The sequence below is a fragment of the Salvelinus sp. IW2-2015 genome, unplaced genomic scaffold (genome assembly GCF_002910315.2).
Source record: "Salvelinus sp. IW2-2015 unplaced genomic scaffold, ASM291031v2 Un_scaffold1321, whole genome shotgun sequence".
In the NCBI taxonomy this organism is placed as follows: domain Eukaryota; kingdom Metazoa; phylum Chordata; class Actinopteri; order Salmoniformes; family Salmonidae; genus Salvelinus; species Salvelinus sp. IW2-2015.
The window spans coordinates 113,973-134,199 of NW_019942840.1; the positions used below are offsets into that span (position 1 = coordinate 113,973).

General features: G+C 42.4%; 1 protein-coding gene across 1 annotated transcript; it reads right to left on the reverse strand.

The window, feature by feature from the left end:
• Positions 1 to 439: 439 nt before the first annotated feature.
• On the reverse strand, positions 440 to 17,359 carry LOC112070419 (protein FAM3C-like). The gene is given in 12 exon segments (XM_070438960.1): positions 440 to 2,657; positions 3,754 to 3,880; positions 4,369 to 4,453; positions 4,564 to 4,614; positions 5,560 to 5,618; positions 7,466 to 7,484; positions 7,487 to 7,537; positions 7,540 to 7,587; positions 8,046 to 8,069; positions 9,047 to 9,151; positions 14,270 to 14,326; positions 17,208 to 17,359. Coding segments are annotated over 11 exon segments (672 nt in total). The 5' UTR covers positions 14,283 to 14,326; positions 17,208 to 17,359; the 3' UTR covers positions 440 to 2,567.
• Between the last annotated feature and the right edge of the window lie 2,868 nt (positions 17,360 to 20,227).

The following is a 20,227-nucleotide window of genomic DNA, read 5'->3' on the forward strand; positions in this document are numbered from 1 at the left end:
GCAACATGGAGTATGATGCAACCTCCTGAAAACAAGCCAGATTGATGCAGATGACTATACTGACCAAAAATATAAAACGCAACATGTATCAATTTCAAAGATTTTACTGAGTWAAAGTTCATAAGGAATTCAKTCAATTGAAATAAATTCATTAGGCCCTAATCTATGGATTTCACATGACWGGGCAAGGGCCCTGTGGAGCCAGGTACAGCCAATCAAAATGAGTTTYCCCTACCAACAGGGCTTTATTACAGACAGAAATATGCCTCCGCACCCCCTCATAYGACCMCACAGGTGAAGAAGCCGGATGTACTCCTTTCAGCCCKAAAATCAAGTCAACTTCCTGCCAACATATAGGATTTAAGATGTTAAAGGCATTGAGAGAAATACTTWCCAAATTCAGGACTTCTGTCTAAATAAATGTCACACATACAATGAAGACAGGTTGAGCTTTATTAATCATACTCATGAATGGTAAGTTGTTTGAAATGTTTCACGATACAGATGTAAGACATTGCAACAAAATGAGTCACAATTATCAGAATTGTTCCCCATTTAACTCCCTTGCAACAACAAATATGATTAACAAATCAGTAGTTTAGTAGAGATGCAGAAATAGGGAATATTACATAGACTGTCTATGGATTTGTAAGTCAGACAAGGCACATTGGTGGGATGAATTCCATTAAGAGCAGGAAGGGCACACTTGTTTTTGGAATGGCATCGATGGGGTATCGATTTGGGCTTTTCACTTCACTCAAGGTCTTCAAATGAAACCAAAAAACAGAACACAGATCTTTTTTAAAAGGCAATGTGGAGGATGTCATTCATTGTGTTAAAATATCTTGMCAATGTCAAGACAAAAGGGGAAATCCTTCAATGMCTCCATAGACAAGTGGATGGGGGAACAGGTTTCAGAATAGCCTCCACAATCAYATTGTGTTAGATTACATGTACTGCYCTAAATGCAAACAGAACTGGAACCAGGATTGTATTCCTGCCATTTGACCAAAAACAGACAGTGTTGTCCTTTGAACCAACTAGGGGACCGAGGTGAGATGTTTCAGGCAACAAGAGTTTTACATTACACTCTGAAACGTGTGCTGCTTTCAGCACCAGCTGTTACCGTAGTTAAAGCACATGACATAATTGCCTATGCAAAAATCTCCCAATGGATTCAACTTCACACACAGAACAGGAATTAATCCACTGTGTGGTGCAGCGGTCTAAGGCACTGAATCTCAGTGCTTGAGGAGTCACTACAGACACCCTGGTTCCATTCCAGACTGTATCACAACTGGTCGGTAATTGGGAGTCCCATAGGGCGGCGCACAATTGGCCCAGCGTCGTCCGGGTTTGGCCGGTGTAGGCCTTCATTATAAATAAGAATTTGTTCTTAACTGACTTGCTTAGATAAATAAAACCTCAAATGTATTATTTTTTATATATGTAGCTTACTCCATTCCAAGTGTGACAAAATGACAGCTGTGTTGAATTGTAGCTAATATGACCACAGCTAATGAACAGTGGTAGTGGTACTGAGACCGCTCATTGAAGATCCAGGGGGGACATGATGCAATGTGGCAAAAGCCAGCAGTAACTCAGCTAAAAGCTATGAGCTTCAGCCTAGGCAGTTCTTGCATTATATGATAAGAACAAAAAAGTCAGTCGCAATGAGGTAATCAAAGCTTTAGGAGAGCCAAGTGGAAGAGATGTGATGCAGAGTTAGTAGTCTTTAAAGTACACCAGAGATACTGGGGAAAGTAAGATCTAGCCACAAAATCAAAACCTAGTCATCTTTGTAATGTATCAATCTATTTCTTGAATGGTTTTTCCAAGGTTGTCAAGGTGCCAATAAAATCCCAAGTGATTTGTTTATCAAATCAGCAAAACCAGCTAAATATTTCCCTCAAATATCTATAGATTTTTACTGAAACACTTACGTACACGACCCCCATCCATGACCCCCAAGTCAAAATCCCCACTAACAAGCTTTAGCTATATGCTTCCTCATTCATTCCACTCCCAAACCACACAAAAAATAACAATTTAAAAAAAAGACCAATCACTAAAGATAAAAAGCTATAATATAAATTCACTCTTAACAAGGATCTTAAGCCATATTGCTTTCCTAGATCTTATATTACAATACGGATGTTCAAAAGTTTGCTACTTTTTTCTAGTTCTATTTACAAATTTCACAGTGATCTTGGTACATTCTGCTGAATAACCAATAACAGGAATTTCTGCCATACCAGCTACCCTTCCATTCCTCTTTCTATAAATAGACAATACCTTGACACACACAAACACAGGAAGATACAAGGATGCTCCCTGACGTCAAACACTGATTGCTGCAAACATTGACAGCTGCAACGCAGAGGGACAGTCTCTAAAATACAAAGGCTGCGTTGGTGTTAGCATTGGGTGGAGGGAGGTTCCACCATTATTAGAGCCATCCTAGGAAAGTCTGCAAGTATACTATTTTAAGAGAAGAATGGGAGACGCATCCAAAGGCGTGAAGGTGTCGGCTATGAAGGGAACTTTCGAGGGTTCAAGTGAAAAGATCACTCCTGTCTTTGGGGTATGCAGCCTTCCATCTCCAGCACCTCGGGCCAGCCCTCGTACTTGTTGGTGTCGGCGTTGTTCTTTATGTGCTGTAGAGGCAGAGAGAGGTTTTGGATGAGACCCAATGGCAGCATCCCAAATGGCAGCCTATTCCCTATATAATGCAAGTGTTTTGTGCACTACAAAGGGAATAGGGTGCCATTTGGGAAGCACAATGCATGGCCCCTCTTGTCTGATAAGGCTGTGTGTGTACCGGCACAGCGATCACAAACAATGTCCCAAGGACACATAAGGGAGGATGGAAAGTCAATATTGAAGGAGTGCCTGTTCACTCTGGGACAACATGTTCAAGGGTCAGATGGAAATGTATAAAGACAGTATTCTCAAAATTGTCTTCTCTGGTGTATCTCAGATAATGAAATCAATAGTTCAGAACGGTAAAGAACCAAACCTAAAATCATGGAGCGGCTGTGTTTTACATATCTTATAGAGCAATTTTGTTGTTTACAAACAAACGTCACGTTCGAGTGATTCACTCGTGCATTCTCGCGTCAAATAGCCCCGTTGCAGGATAGTTATACGCTGATGTCGGGACCTTGACAAACTGAACAGTGAGTGATGACCATGATCACCAGACTGATGACTAGAGCTATGCTCAACAAGTAGATTGTTCTGGCTTTATCTAGCTCCATTTGGGATATTTCACCTTGCCTCGCTAGGTAATCAATCCTCCGATGACATCTGTGACGTTGTAGACGAGGGGTGCTCAACTCTTGCCCTACAAGGTCCGGAGTCTGCTGGTTCTGTTCTACCTGATAATTAATTGCACACACACACTGTGTCCCGAGCCTAAATCAGTCCCTGATTAGAGGGGAACAATGAAAAGATGCAGCGGGACTGGCTTGGAGGTCCAGAGTTGAGTCTGAGGGTTGTAGACGATGACATGTATGAACTGCATCTGGATGTCGAGCAACTCTTTATGACAGGGCTGGAAAATGAGTCTGTATCATGATAAATGGTATTTCTATAGACAAAGTTCCATCGGTTGTGCTCCACTGAAGCCATGATATTTCAACGGGGAGGTGAAAAAGTCCCATGTGAACAGACCAGAAAGAAAAAAATGTGAACAAGCCAGGTTAAGGAGGTTAAAGATTTAAAAGGGGGGGGGGGGGGGGTTAAAGTTACCTGCTCAAAGGGACTCTTGGTCTTGATCCCTTTGCCTCCCACAAAGATCCAGTTGTCCCTGAAGCCTAATGTGCTGATGCTGGAACTGCCAAGTTCACCAATCATCTTCTTGGACTCGTCGTTCAGCCTGTGGACCGCAAAGCAGGGTCGTATTCATTTGTGCACACCGTAGCAAAATGTTTCAACACAAAAATAAAACGTTTCTTATTGGACAAGTTCAGGTAGTCCCTCCCCATTTCAGTCCTTTTGCTAGTGAATACACAGCTAGAATGTCATTGAGTCTGTAGACTAGACACTTAAATATCTCTACCTACCACTCTTTCCTTTACTTGAAYCTTTTCTCTTAGTCACCATTGTTATACATCAGTAATTGGTGACTACTCCTTTAATATCAGCAGTTATGGTGAAATTCATTTACATTTCCCCGCAGTCAGCTAATGGGTTTATTTAAGTGATAGTCATTTGTCTACAAGGGTTCAATTCAGTCCCTGGAGGAACGAAACAGATTGATCAAGACACAACTGAAGTATTTGCCTAAGCTTAAAATTATAATCTAAGAATTCATGGAGAAGTTAAATGCTGAATGTGTATCTTTTTTCAGTTAGGAACACCTACTTTGAGGCCGAATCGTCAAACGTGGCCATCATCACTACTGTTCCTTCTTCAATAGTCTTCAGGAATGTGATGAGCGTGTTGACATCTGCCCACACAACAAATACAAGACTGGTTTGCCTAGTCCGCCTGCCTAGTCAAGAGACACACCATGACACGGAAACAACACAGGAAATCTAACTGAAACTAAGGCCTCACCTCCCGCCCACATGTCAAAGTAGTCTGTCTTGATGAGGTCCCCTGTCTTTCCTGTGGAGAACAAACAACTTGTTCACGACAAGGTAATGTACGCTCACAGGCTAACTCCTATCATGAATAGTACATGCATAGTAGTACATTAGTGAATAGTACATTCAACGACAATGGAAAGTACTGTTTACACTGAATGTACAAAACATTAAGAACACCCGCTCTTTCAATGACCGACTGACCAGGTGAAAGCTATGATCCCTTATTGATGTCACTATACTACTTCAATCAGTGTAGATGAACAGGAGAAGACAGGTCAAAATGATTTTTAAGCCTTGAGACATGGATTGTGTATGTTTGCCATTTAGAAGGTGAATTTGCAAGAGGAAAATATTTAAATGCCTTTGAATGGGGTATGGTAGTAGGTGCCAGGCAGGCACACCGATTTGTGTCAAGAACTGCAACGCTGCTGGGTTTTTCACACCAAGTTTCCAGTGTGTATCAAGAATGGTCCACTACCCAAATGACATCAAGCCAACTTGACAACTGTGGGACCACATTGGAGTCAACATCCCTGTGGAACGCTTTGACACATTGTAGATTCCATGCCCTGACAAATTGAGGCTGTTCTGAGGGCAAAAGGAGGTGCAACTCAATATTAGGAAGGTGTTCTTAATGTTTTGTACACTCAGTGTGTATGAACAGCGGTATGGACGGGTTAGTATTGAAGTAGTTAACCAAGGCAGGGATGGGCAACTACAGTCCAGAAGGGCCATGTTGTATGCAGGCTTTTGTTCCAGCCCAGCACTAACAGCCATCTACACATTCTACACATCCTCGAAGGACTCGAGCTGCCAATCCCTGAACAAAGTAAATGTTTCACACACCAGATGTCATTTTCAAATGTCATATTACTCACAGATGTAATCATGTAAAACAACCGATTTGACTACAAGGAGAAGTACTGTTTGTCTATGGTATGTAGCAGTGACAAGGCTGGTTTACCGTTAACCAGGGCGATGTTAATTCCTCTGCCCACGTTGTTCTTGACGCCACTCATCAATCTGAAAGGACAAAAGAAGCCTTGTGACAGTGAGCCTGCATCTATTTTATTGGGTACTTTGTGGTTAGGTTAGTCCCATCCTGGTCGTGTGGCTTTCTTCACCACTGTACTGAGACTTGTCACACCCTGGTCGTATAGCGTCGACACAAAAATAAATAAAAGACTTATTCCTAACCAGACTTGATTCCCTTCAAGCAATGCCTGAGGAATTGGAATTCAATATCATGGATGCAGAATGCCACAAGAGTCAACAGTTAATTAAATAGAGGGTTAACAGTCAACAGGTTGCTTCAGGCATGTTTAAATTGAATCCCCACCTCAGTTACGAGATAGACTAGCGTAGACCGGTATGAACTGTCTAGGAATCTATAAAATAAGAATAGAAATGCATCCTGTAGAACAGACATGGATAATTGTGTTGTAGAATATCCTATTGTGTCAGCCTTGCACTCTGATATCTACCTGGCAATAGATGTTTACATTTTAGTCATTTAGCAGACGCTCTTATGCACAGCGACTTACAGTTAGTGCATTCATCTTAAGACAGTTAGGTGAGACAACCACATAAGTCGTAGTAAGTGCTGTAAATTCTTTCAAATAAAAAGGTAGTAATCAGCAAAGTCAGTGCTAGTAGGAAAAGTCAAGTGCAAGGTTATTTGTGTGGTGTGTGTGTGTGGGGGGGGATAAAACATGTCTTATTTAAAAATACTTTTTTCTAATTAGGCCCTGCGTATAGGTTGAGAGGAGGTGGGTCTTTGGTTGTACTGTTAATATGGGTTGAGAGGGATGTGGGTCTTTGATTGTACTGTTAATATGGGTTGAGAGGGATGTGGTCTCTGGTTGTACTGTTAATATAGGTTGAGAGGGATGTGGGTCTTTGGTTGTACTGTTAATATGGGTTTGAGAGGGATGTGTGTTTTGGTTGTACTGCTTAATATGGGTTGGAGAGGGATGTGGGTCTTTGGTTGTACTGTAATATGGGTTGAGAGGGATGTGGGTCTTTGGTTGTACTGTTAATATAGGTTGAGAGGGATGTGGGTCTTTGGTTGCTACTGTAATATAGGTTGTAGAGGATGTGTGTCTTTTGGTTGTACTGTTAATATGGGTTGAGAGGGATGTTGGTCTTTGGTTGTACTGTTAATATGGGTTGAAGATGTGGGTCTTTGGTTTGTACTGTTATTATAGGTTGAGAGGGGTGGGTCTTTGTTTGTACTGTTAATATAGGTTGAGAGGATGTGGGTTCTTTGGTTGTACTGTTTAATATGGTTGAGAGGGATGTGTGTCTTTGGTTGTACTGTTAATATGGGGTTGAGAGGATGTGTGTCTTTGGTTGTACTGTTAATATAGGGTTGAGAGGGATGTGGTCTTTGGTTGTACTGTAATATAGGTGAGAGGGTGTAGTCTTTGGTGTACTGTTAATAGGGTTGAGAGGGATGTGGGTCTTTGGTTGTACTGTTAATATTAGGTTGAGAGGGATGTGTGTCTTTGGTTGTTACTGTTAATATGGGTTGAGAGGGGGTGTTCTTGGTTGTACTGTTAATATAGGTTTGAGAGGGATGTGGGTCTTTGGGTGTACTGTTAATATAGGTTGAGAGGGGATGTGGGTCTTTGGTTGTACTGTTAATATAGGTTGAGAGGGGTGGTTCTCTGGTTGTACTGTTAATATAGGTTGAGAGGGATGTGGGTCTTGGTTGTACTGTTAATATAGGTTGAGAGGGGGTGGTTCTTTGGTTATACTGTTAATATAGGTTGAGAGGGATGTGGGTCTTTGGTTGTTACTGTTAATATGGGTTGAGAGGGATGTGTGTCTTTGGTTGTACTGTTAATATAGGTCTATCATGCTCTTACATGTTGTCCTCCAGGCAGATTTTGGACCCACAACACTGGCTGCTCCGCTGGCCATCTTAAAGGAGAAGTACCCTCAGGACATGGCTTGGAGAGGCCACACTTGTAGCGGTCCAGTCTGGTAGCTGTGAATGGAATTCCAAATAGAGTATACAATACCAACACACTTTAGCACCCCCCCCCCCATCAAACACACACCCAATATCAGCAAACACGTACATATCTAGGCCCTGCAAACACAGTCTGCTATTACACACACAGCTTGAATCTCTCACACGCACAATATAACTCACACACCTACAGAACAAGCCAGACTATTTACATAGGACTCAGCAGCTAAAGAACCAAAACATTCACAATAAAGGCCAGGTGGTAACTATACAATACACACAGATTAACTACTTAGCTCCTAACACTTAAGCATACATGGTAAGGTGTTGCCATGGTTTGTTAAGAGAAGATCAGCCCTGATTATCAAATACCACTGGGAGAAGAAAAAAAAAGAAATGTAACTTGATTGATTGCGGGAATCAGGAATTAGGTTAAAGTGATGAAACAGGAGAAGTTATTGAAGTATACTTACGGCCTTCCTCTACAGGCATAGACCCTGTTGTGGAGGGACAGAAACAGACAAGTTAGACTCAAGTTTCAGAGGTCTTTATGACATTAGCCTGTGAGCTCATGAGTTCCTTATTTAAGAAAGTTAAAACATTGAACTTTGCACAAAATCTGTCTCTGGCCTTTTAGCATCCCACATTTCCATGTGAAATCAGATTTATCATTTAAAAAAAACATGCCCTAGCAAATACTCTTCTACTTGCCGGTGCAACCTAAAACATTATCCCAGTTTGATATCCTGCTTGTGTACTCATTCAGATATCAGCTAAAATAAAAGCACATGGCTAGCTAGTTGGCTAAAGCCGGTTCTACCACTTCACAATAGCCTGGAATCACTGGTTATTACTAATAAACTAAACATTTTGAGGGTGGATTCTTGTTGTTTGGATTACTGTTTGAACAGTCGCAGAGATTATATTTGGTTACAAATACAAAATAGGCTACTTTAATGAATAACCTGTAGATCAGAACAAGGAACCGAGCGAAAACACTGCCCCCACGGCTGCGGAAGGAATGATACCGAGCGTCTCAATTTCCAGGTAGTACAAAAGTACGCCCAAATGCCAGAAAGTATTACAAGGAGCCACCCCTTTTGTGACGAAAAACAACATTGCGCTACGCACCTTCCGTCTCCGTAGTGTGTGAATTTAGCTTCAACCAGAGACTAAGGGGTGTCGTATGCAGACACAACAAAGCCTTCCTGTCTCCATAGTGTGAATTTAGCTTCAGCCAGAGACTAAGGGGTATCGTATGCAGACACAACAAAGGTTTTTCTGAAGGCCTAAATTTAGAATCCGGTGAAGGTGAAGAATGAAGGTGAAGAATTAATAATCTATCTATTGACCGATGTATTCGAAATAATAGCCTTTGAAACTAAGTGATTTCTCTTTGGAATTCCATTCAAGATCAGGCAATAGATTGATATGCACAGTTACAACACTGGAAAACACCTGTAACCAAACTCACCAAACACATTCCCCAAATTGAAGTCCATATTAATTTCCAGCAGCTGGAAGGCAAGGAAAACTGCCAGGAAAAAGACCGAAACCAATGCAGCCAACTTCAAGATGCCTGAAGGAAATTAGACACATAGACCAAAGAAAGAGAATGAAGAGATCAATAGACAGAGGGAGAGAGGAGAGAGATAGAGAGAAAATGTAACACCATTTTAACACCATGTCTAATACGTGTGTGTCAGATAAGGTCTCTGATGCTAACAGAGAAATGTATTTGCTTGGTGACCTGAACATTGACTGGTTATCTAGTTGTCCTCTCAAGAGGAAGCTTCTTACTGTGACTAATGCCTGTAACATGACCCAGGTTATCACTCAACCAACTAGAGTGTAAACCAATAGTGTTGGATCTGTGACATCCACTTGTATTGATCAGATCTTCACTAAGGCTGCAGAGCTTTGCTCCAAAGCAATATCAGTCCCCATTGGCTGTAGTGACCATAACATTGTGGCAATAACAAGGAAAGCCAAAAGTACCAAAGGCAGGGTCTAAAGTTATGTATAACAGATCATACAAAATGTACTCAGGACTCTTGTTTAAGATGAAACACATTTGTTGGCCTGATGTGTATAAGGAGGAGAAACCAGATGCAGCACTTGGAGTATTTGTAAAATTATTCTTGCCAATTGTTGACAAGCATGCACCTGTTAAGAAACGGAGAACTGTTCGAGCCCCCTGGTCGATGAACTGAAAAATGGTATGGTTCAAAGAAATGAAGGAGAAAAAAGGTGACAAACAATTCAGGCTGCTCAGCTGATTGGTTGACATACTGTCAATTGAGACATTTTGTGACTCAATATTTTTTATTTTATAATAAGAATATTACTAAAAACAAGATAAATTACATTTTAAAAAACAATGGGAAAATACTTTGGATTACCTCAAGTTATATTATGGACAGAAAACCCAATTAAATCTACATCATTCATTGATGTTGATGTGCCATTTTAGCAAAAACCTTTTGATATAGCCACATCATTTCAATGACTATTTCACCGGTAAAGAGGACAAACATTAGTCAGTTAAAACATTGAACCACCATGTGTGTTGAAGACCTAATAATGAAAGAGCAGGAATGCCGTTCTGAACTTGGTCAAGTTATTGTGGAATAGGTGGAAAAACAGTTACCATCTATCAATGATAAGCCACCAAGTATAGACAACCTAGATGGGAAACTACTGGGAATGGTAAGACGGTATTGCCACCCMAACTTGCCATGTCTTTAACCAGGATTGTSTCCACAGSTGTGGAAGAAAGCTAAAGTAATTCTACTACCTAAAAATAGTAAAGCACCCTTTGCTGCCTCTAACATCCGCCCAGTCAGTGTGCTGCCTGTTTTTAGTAAACTGATGGAGAACTGCGTTTGAACAAACGCAATGCTATTTTATAAAGACGACTTTCAGCATGCATATAGGGAAAGGCACTCAACTTGTACTGCAATGACTCATGACTGGCTAAAATAAATTGATTAGATGATAGTTGGAGCTGTATTATTAGGTTTCAGTGAAGCCTTATGTTATTGATCATCATTTCTTATTGAAAAAAACTCACTTGGAATGGCTTTACGTCACCTGCCATCACACGGTTGGAGAGTTACTTATCCAACAGAACCCAGAGTGTTCTTCAGTGGAAGCTTCTCTAACATCAGATATGTGCAGTAGTATCCCTCAGGACAGTTTCCTTGGGCCGTCACTCTTCTCTATTTTTACAAATGATTTGCTACTTGTCTTACAAGAAGTTAGAATTAATTACTATGTATGCTGATTGCACACATCACCATCTACAGCCAAGGAGCTCACAGAGACTCTTAGCAAGGACTTACAGTCAGCGTCAGAATGGGAAATTACAATAATCTGGTGTTAAATTCATCTGAAACCAAAAAGCATTGTATTTGGTTCAAAGCATTCTCTTAGACCTAAACTGGAGATGTGCATAAAGGTTGTGAACACTTGTAGYGAAATCCTGCACGGAGCATTCACCGTGGGCTGCCCCTTTAAGAGCACAGCAGCAGTCAGGAGGGAGATAATAAAGATGGCTCTTCCGGCTCTGTATGGAGGCTCTCGGCCGGCGTGGCAGTTTTGACAGTGTGTTTAACTCTTTGCAGAAGTCTTGTTTATTTTCAGCGTGATTAGTTTGTAAAGTGTTGAAGTTAATCGCCGGTGTTAACGCTCTAGGTCGTGTTTGGAATCTTTGGGGACCGCTCCTGTCATTGATCGAATGGATTAGTAGCAACAGTGTTGCGAAGCTTTGACAAACAAACCATCAGGTGTATCAGACTGACAGACAGTGCAACTGCAAGCCTGAAGTCAATAGCTAACCCCCCAATAGCTAACATCCCCAGTATATCTCACTGGGGATGACCAGTGAGATATACCTGCTGGAGCGAGTGCTACGGGTGGGTGTTGTTATCGTGACCAGTGAGCTGAGATAAGGCGGAGCTTTACCTAGCATAGACTTATAGATGACCTGGAGCCAGTGGGTCTGGCGACAAATATGTAGCGAGGTCCAGCCGACTAGAGCATACAGGTCGCAGCGGTGGGTGGCTTAAGGGGCTTTGGTAACAAAACGGATGGCACTGTGATAGACTGCATCCAGTTTGCTGAGTAGAGTATTGGAAGCTATTTTGTAGATGACATCACTGAAGTCGAGGATCGGTAGGATAGTCAGTTTTACGAGGGTAAGTTTGGCGGCGTGAGTGAAGGAGGCGTTGTTGCGAAATAGAAAGCCGATTCTAGATTTGATTTTGGATTGGAGATGTTTAATATGAGTCTGGAAGGAGAGTTTACAGTCTAGCCAGAAACATAGGTATTTGTAGTTGTCCACATATTCTAGGTCAGAACCGTCCAGGGTAGTGATGCTAGTCGGGCGGACGCGGACAGCGAACGGTTAAAAGCATGCATTTGGTTTTACTAGCGTTTAAGAGAAGTTGGAGGCCACGGAAGGAGTGTTGTATGGCATTGAAGCTCATTTGGAGGTTAGTTAACAGTGTCCAAAGAAGGGCCAGATGTATACAGAATGGTGAGGTTAAAGTAAGGTTGCGTGACAGTTTATTGTTTATTATTGCTTGAACTGTATTGATTTTGTGGGGAACTATCGACATTTAGCAGAGAATATTTTTGGACATTTCAAAGCCTTTGTCTATGAACACACCCCACAAACCCATTTATACCCCCCCCCCCCACTCCTCCACTGGGACGTAATACAGAATATTGCAAGTTCTCTAAGGTTTATGACTGAGTTCTTTGTCGTCAATTGTTTGTATGAAGTGGCCTTTATAGTGCCATTATTCTAGTATGAGGTATTATTGGTGGGGTTACCCCTGTGATGTAACGTGTTTTAGATGGTGTGTCTTATCTTTTCTCTCCACTGGCTATCTGACAAACAGGCTACAATAGTCTAGGCAGTCTCCTGCTGATGTGTTGGTGTCTGGTAGTGCTACTCCATCCTACTCTTCTCCTTTCGGGAGGGTTAATACCTGCCTGGCGCCAGAACAAAATCTTTATCCCTCTCTAACAATACCGCTACACATTGCAGAAGTTGAACTCCTAGGAGTAACATTGGATGGTCAGTTATCATTGTCAAGTCATATACAAAGTTGTTGTGAAGATGGTGAGCGGTACAGTATGTATGTTGTGGTATGTTCTGCTTTTTTGACACAAAGATCAACTGTACCAGGCTTTGATCTTACATTTACATTTACATTTAAGTCATTTAGCAGACGCTCTTATCCAGAGCGACTTACAAATTGGTGCATTCACCTTATGACATCCAGTGGAACAGCCACTTTACAATAGTGCATCTAAATCTTTTAAGGGGGGGGGGGTGAGAAGGATTACTTTATCCTATCCTAGGTATTCCTTAAAGAGGTGGGGTTTCAGGTGTCTCCGGAAGGTGGTGATTGACTCCGCGTCCTGGCGTCGTGAGGGAGTTTGTTCCACCATTGGGGGCCAGAGCAGCGAACAGTTTTGACTGGGCTGAGCGGGAACTGTACTTCCTCAGTGGTAGGGAGGCGAGCAGGCCAGAGGTGGATGAACGCAGTCCCTTGTTTGGTGTAGGCCTGATCAGAGCCTGGAGGTACTGAGGTGCCGTTCCCCTCACAGCTCCGTAGGCAAGCACCATGGTCTTGTAGCGGATGCGAGCTTCAACTGGAAGCCAGTGGAGAGAGCGGAGGAGCGGGGTGACGTGAGAGAACTTGGGAAGGTTGAACACCAGACGGGCGCGCTTCTGGATGAGTTGTAGGGGTTTAATGGCACAGGCAGGGAGCCCAGCCAACAGCGAGTTGCAGTAATCCAGACGGGAGATGACAAGTGCCTGGATTAGGACCTGCGCCGCTTCCTGTGTGAGGCAGGGTCGTACTCTGCGGATGTTGTAGAGCATGAACCTACAGGAACGGCCACCGCCTTGATGTTAGTCCCAAATTTGGTCAGGTGCAGCAAAGAAAGACCTAGCAAAGCTGCAGCTGGCTGAAAACAAACGCCTTGCCTTTAACTGCACACACACAACATGATAGTCTTTCATGGTTGAGGAGAAGCTGACTACTTCTAGTCTAAGAAAAATGTGTTTTTTTGAAAATGCCTAACCATTTGCATACACTTCAAAAATACATACCTCAGACACACCACTATGGGTTTCTTCACGGCGTACCCAAACCAAAAACAGATTTTATGTGTCGCTCAGTTATGTATAAACATGTCATCGTGGAATGCTCTGCCACCAGAGGTTACTTAAGTTACATTTAGAAACATATTGTATCACAGCACCTCACCTCTTTCTGAAGATCTCATTTAACTGTATTGTACATCAGAATGTATATATGAAGTGTGTAAATAGTATTTGCTGTCTATTGGAGTCTTTCTTTCACACACACCACACCTCTTATTTCTATATTTAAGTCATATCTTATGTTGTTCTGTTCTATTACCCTGTATTTTGTCATGTATTTGTACATGTTGTGTGGACCCCAGGAAGAGTAGCTGCTACATGAGCGGTAGCTAATGGGGTTCCTAATAAACTAAACAAGTAGGCTATAGGCATAGCTATGTTGTACTGTGATGAAGAATATGGTTTGTAGACAGAATAGCCAAGATAAACAATTGTCACACACTGACCCAAGTAAATGTGATAAAAGTTATGCTAATTGTCAGAAATACAGGTACCTATTATAGCAAAACCTACCTCCAGCTCTCATGTTGGTCCCAAGAATCTGCAGTGAGTGCAACACAATGTATGCCCCTGTTGAAAGACAAAGCAACATGTCAATATTCTCCAGTGTGGAGAGACATACAACGGGAGTGACAGTGGTTCGACAGTAAGGTTGACTAGCTAGTTAACTTTGGCTGGTTAGGTAGGATCATGTCACACTACTACTTGGACATTAGCCTTCCCTCCTGGGTTTAAAACATGACTCACTCACTTAGCCATCTAACTGAGAACAAGGAAGACATGGTAGTTCATAATGGGACGTCTCATTAAATATTGCCAGGAATACATCCACAGCTAGAGGATTTTTGTTTTAGATTCCGTCTCTAACAGTTGAAGTGTACCTATGACAAATTACAGACCTCTACATGCTTTGTAAGTAGGAAAACCTGCAAAATCGGCAGTGTATCAAATACTTGTTCTCCCCACTGTATGTGAGAATGCTATTCATTGACTACAGCTCAGCGTTCAACACCATAGCACCCTCAAAGCTCATCACTAAGCTAAGGAACCTGGGACTAAACACCTCCCTCTGCAACTGGATCCTGGACTTCCTGACGGGACCGCCTCCAGGTGGTGAGGGTAGGTAGCAACACATCTGCCACACTGATCCGCAACACTGGAGCTCCCCAGGGGTGCGTGCTCAGTCCCCTCCTGTACTCCCTGTTCACCCACGACAGCATGGCCAGGCACGACTCCAACACCATCATTATGTTTGCAGACGACACAACAGTGGTAGGCCTGATCACCGACAACGATGAGACAGCCTATAGGGAGGAGGTCAGAGAGCTGGCCGGGTGGTGCCAGAATAACAAGCTATCCCTTAACGTAACCAAGACTAAGGAGATGATTGTGGACTACAGGAAAAGGAGCACCGAGCACACCCCCATTCTCATCGACTGGGCTGTAGTGGAGCAGTTTGAGAGCTTCAAGTTCCTTGGTGTCCACATCACCAATAAACTAGAATGGTCCAAACACACCAAGACAGTCGTGAAAAGGGACGACAAAGCCTATTCCCCCTCAGGACACTAAAAAGATTTGGCATGGGTCCTGAGATCCTCAAAAGGTTCTACAGCTGCAACATTGAGAGCATCCTGACCGGTTGCATCACTGCCTGGTACGGCAATTGCTCGGCCTCTGACCACAAGGCACTACAGAGGGCAGTGCATACGGTCCAGTACATCACTGGGGCAAAGCTGCATGTCATCCAGGACTACTACACCAGGTGGTGTCAGAGGAAGGCCCTAAAAATTGTCGAAGCCCCCAGCCACCCCAGTCATAGACTGTTCTCTCTACTACCGCATGGCAAGCGGTACCGGAGTGCCAAGTCTAGGACAAAAAGGCTTCTCAACAGTTTTTACCCCCAAGCCATAAGACTCCTGAACAGGTAACCAAATGGTTACCCGGACTATTTGCATTGTGTGCCCCCAACCCCTCTTTTACACTGCTGCTACTCTCTATCTTATATGCATAGTCATTTTAACCATACATTCATGTACATACTACCTCAATTGGCCCAACCAACCAGTGCTCCCGCACATTGGCTAACCGGGCTATCTGCATTGAGTCATACCACCCGCCATCCCCTCTTTTTACGCTACAGCTACTATCTGTTCATCATATATGCATAGTCACTTTAACCATACCTACATGTACATAGTACCTCAATAAGCCTGACTAACCAGTGTCTGTATATAGCCTTGCTACTCTTATTTTTAAATGTCTTTTTACTGATGTTTTATTTCTTTACTCACTCACACACAATTGGTTAGAGCCTGTAAGTAAGCATTTCATTGTAAGGTCTACACCTGTTGTATTCGGCACATGTGACAAATAAACTTTGATTTGATCATGGATTACAGTAAATGGAGGGCCGAGCACATCACCATTCACATCGACAGGGCTGTAGTGGAGCAGGTTGAGAGCTTCAAGTTCCTGTGTCCACTCCACTAAGGATCTATCATGGTCCACACACCAACACAGTGGTGAAGAGGGCACAATCACTGGGGCCGAGCTCCCTGCCATCCAGGACCTCTATACCAGGCGGTGTCAGAGGAAGGCCATAAACATTTTCAAAGACTGCAGCCACCCAAGTCATAGACTGTTCTCTCTGCTACTGCACGGCAAGCAGTACCGATGCACCAAGTCTGTGTAACAGTTTAACTTTAGTCCGTCCCCTCGCCCCGACCCGGGCGCGAACCAGGGACCCTCTGCACACATCAACAACAGTCACCCACGAAGCATCGTTACCCATCGCTCCACAAAAGCCGCGGGCCTTGCAGAGCAAGGGGAACCACTACTTCAAGGTCTCAACGCGAGTGAAGTCACCGATTGAAACGCTATTAGCGCGCACCACCGCTAACTAGCTAGCCATTTCACATCGGTTACATCTGGAACCAACAGGACCTGAACAGTTTATAACCCCAAGCCACTGCTAAGTAGTTTAACCAAATAGCTACCTGGACAATCTGCATTTACCCTTTTTGCACTGACCGACTCATCACATACGCTGCTGCCATTGTTTTTTTAATCTATCCTGTTGCCGAGTCATTTTATTCCTAGTTAAATGTACATATCTACCTCCGTTATTGTTACTAATTGTGTATTTATTATTACTTTTCTGTTATTTCTCATGTCTTTCTCTCTGCATTGTTGGGAAGGGCCGTAAGTAAACATTTCTCTGTTAGTCTCTCAGGGCACGTGTCAAACTCATTCCATTAAGGTCACTAATTAATAAAGAACTCCTCTCACCTGGTTGTCTAGACCTTAATTGAAAGGAAAACCCCACAGACACATTCAGGGCAGCTGAATGAAAACGTCCTAGTTTGTACAATTAGTTAGCCAGCAGACCCGACCCGATTGCTCAGCTGCACTAAGGTTGGAGCCGGCGCGAGATATGGTTCGGAAAACATACCTCAATACAGGGATGGGAAATGCCTTGTAGTCCAAATTGTCATACCAAGAAGATTGAATGACTGCTATGTTGTCCACATGCGAGTTAGCAGGACAGCAGCCATTTTGGAACAATTTGGATTGAGTTTGCTAGCTACGCTTTCCAAACCTTATCTCACGCTGGCTCCAGTCTTAATCGACACCGGAAGTTATACATTTCAGCTTTAATCTACATAGGAAGCCTGTCCGACCCTGGTGCAGTTTAAACAATCGTGTCAGCTCTGTTGGCTACACAATTAGTTATGTGTTAGTGTTTGGCTAACATGTGTAGCGAGCTAACAGTAGTCAGCTAACTGTGCAAACTAGACATCAATTTTTCCGAATAAATTACCGTCCCCAAATAAGTAACGTTAAGGTATGGTTAGATTTAGCCATAACTAGCTAGTTATAGCGATTCACAATTTAGTTAGATTCCGTTAACAGTAGCTAGCTAGCCAACCCTATTCAAAATAGTTATATAAACCTGATTGCCCCAGCAGCAAGTCGATTTAATTGGCATGAGCTAAAAAAAAACTGCGAACGTTAGCAAGATAGCTGGCAACTTTACCTGAGAAACGCCACGGTTACAAGCCTTGTCTACACGATGACAGACTCTTCTTCCCTGTTTCAGAAAATCGCTATTTACTCTTCTGGTACTTCAATAATCTACTAAACATAAAGAACGACCAAACATCATTCTTCACCGCCACCTACTGTACTGGAGTGTGAGGCCATTCTCTTCATCTTGAATTCATAGCGGTCCGCAAACAAACGTTTAAGGTGCATACTGTTACGTACTGTCCTGAAGTTTGCGATGAATCACGGTCTACCTAGAAAATAAACAATAAATAAATACCTGCTAAAACCCATCCCAAGCCCCCGAATCCATTCAAATGTATCTATAACCTGCTGAAACAATCCACCATTAGAATTATTCAGCATGTCAACAACATTGAAATAAGGGAATGCTATCTGTACTTTTCTAGGCAAAACCTTCTCAAACCTCAGCAGCACTGATACACGTTCACTTCTTTGACCCTCTTTCCTACTGAGCAAACKTTTGGCYTCAATCACTCTGCCTCCCTTCACATTTTCTTTAATATCAACTATGGACATAGATATTGGGGCCCCAGTGATGACTCCCCTCAACCTAGCATAAGCCCCAGGGATATGGCTTTTAAGCTTCATCCCAATAAGCTTTTCCATTTGCAGAATCTTCCYTTTCTGAGCCTGGCTACCACAAAATATTAGCAATTTACCGTTCCAATGAACCGGGATAGTTTGACTTCACCTATCTCTTTCTCCAAGGCATTGGTTAGTCGGATAGGGTGTAAATGAGGCCCTGTGGTMTCWTCAAACACCATCACCACTTTCCACTCTGACACATTATGACTCTCGCTTCCAACCGTGGCCATCTTTATGCTTTCTTTCCTAGACGCTCCACTGCTTTCTGTATCATGATCTCTCTTCTTCCTGTGTGTCTCCACTACAGACCATTTCAGTCCTTGACCCTCATTCTCCCGCTCTATATAATCAGAACTGACACCCATATTGTCCTCATTCCAGCACAGCTGTTGCCATTCCAACCTTTTCTCAATTTCCTCCTTTTCATCCACGCTACTCGCTGCCATTTACAACCCGAACACGGCCATCTGTTCCTCTAATCTAGCTCTGTGTTTCCACCTACTGTTCTACAGTGTGAGTTCTATAACCGCGGGAAGCCCCTGATAAATACAAATAAAAAGTAATAATAGTATATTTTTATTTTACAAAATTAGTGAACTAGGCCTTTATTACTCCTGCATGAAAAATACTCCTCAGTTAAAGTCCCGCAATTAGAGCAACAAAGCTAATATTTGTGTAAATTGTAATTTGTTGGTGTCACTGAATAGGCTGATACCCAATTTCATGAACCCAAGATCCATAGGTAAGGCTGTACATTGCAATTTAAGTATGCCTCCTATGCAATTCTGAAGTCTATATACATCCACAGTGCGATTTCAACTGAATTTTATGTTTCGTGTTAAATTTTATTTTGTTAAATGTATATACCAACATTATAAAACAACCTTGTATCTAGTCCAATTGTGGCATAATTCCACTATTTACATCCTTTGGCATCAGTTTCAATGGGGGACTTTTATTTTGAAGACAAACAGCCAATTTCACGTTTGTTGCTAGTGCTGTTGTTCATGACACACACTCGAAGTAACATCAGCTCTAAAGGAGGGGCAAAGCATAGACCATTCGGGAGACGATATGCTGCACAGCGCCCTCTTGTGTGGGGAGAGTAGTTGAATGAAAAGTTCATCCTTCCTCCTGCATCCGGCAATCATTGATTATTATTACAAGATTGGACAAGTAAATGCAAGGGCACCATCACATGGCTTTTACCTTTCCAATTATTTCTAATCAACAAGAAAGGAATGATGCACTTTTAAAGAATTCAAACAGGGATTTCATTTGTGGGTGGTCCTGTCCAGAAAGAACAAGTGGAAGCCATCGGGTGGAGCCCTAGTCCATAAGGCACATTGTACAGGTAAGCAATAAGGCAAAACAAAATCCATCTAGGAAGTAAAACAATTAAAGAACATAGACACTTTAGGTGAGGTGCTGACTAACATAAGATAATCTATTCAAATACAAAACAAGTCGATAGTAATCTTTACTTGCTGTGGATCCACTCTACATGTCAAATCAATCATATGTTATTTGTCACATGCTTCATAAACAAGGGGTGTAGACTAACAGTGAAATGCTTACTCACGGGGCCTTTTCCAACAATGCAGAGTTAAAGATAAAGAAATAGAGAAATTAGGAATAAATTCACAGTGAATAACAGATAACAGTTGATTGTTCCTGCAGAGTAAATACAGAATAATTGAGGTAATCAGGCACTTTATTTCCATTACATCGCTATTCTAACATTACTGTGTTGATTTATTAGGAATGCACATTATTCAGGGCCTCATCAAAATACAGACTAGTGAACAGTGGTAATAA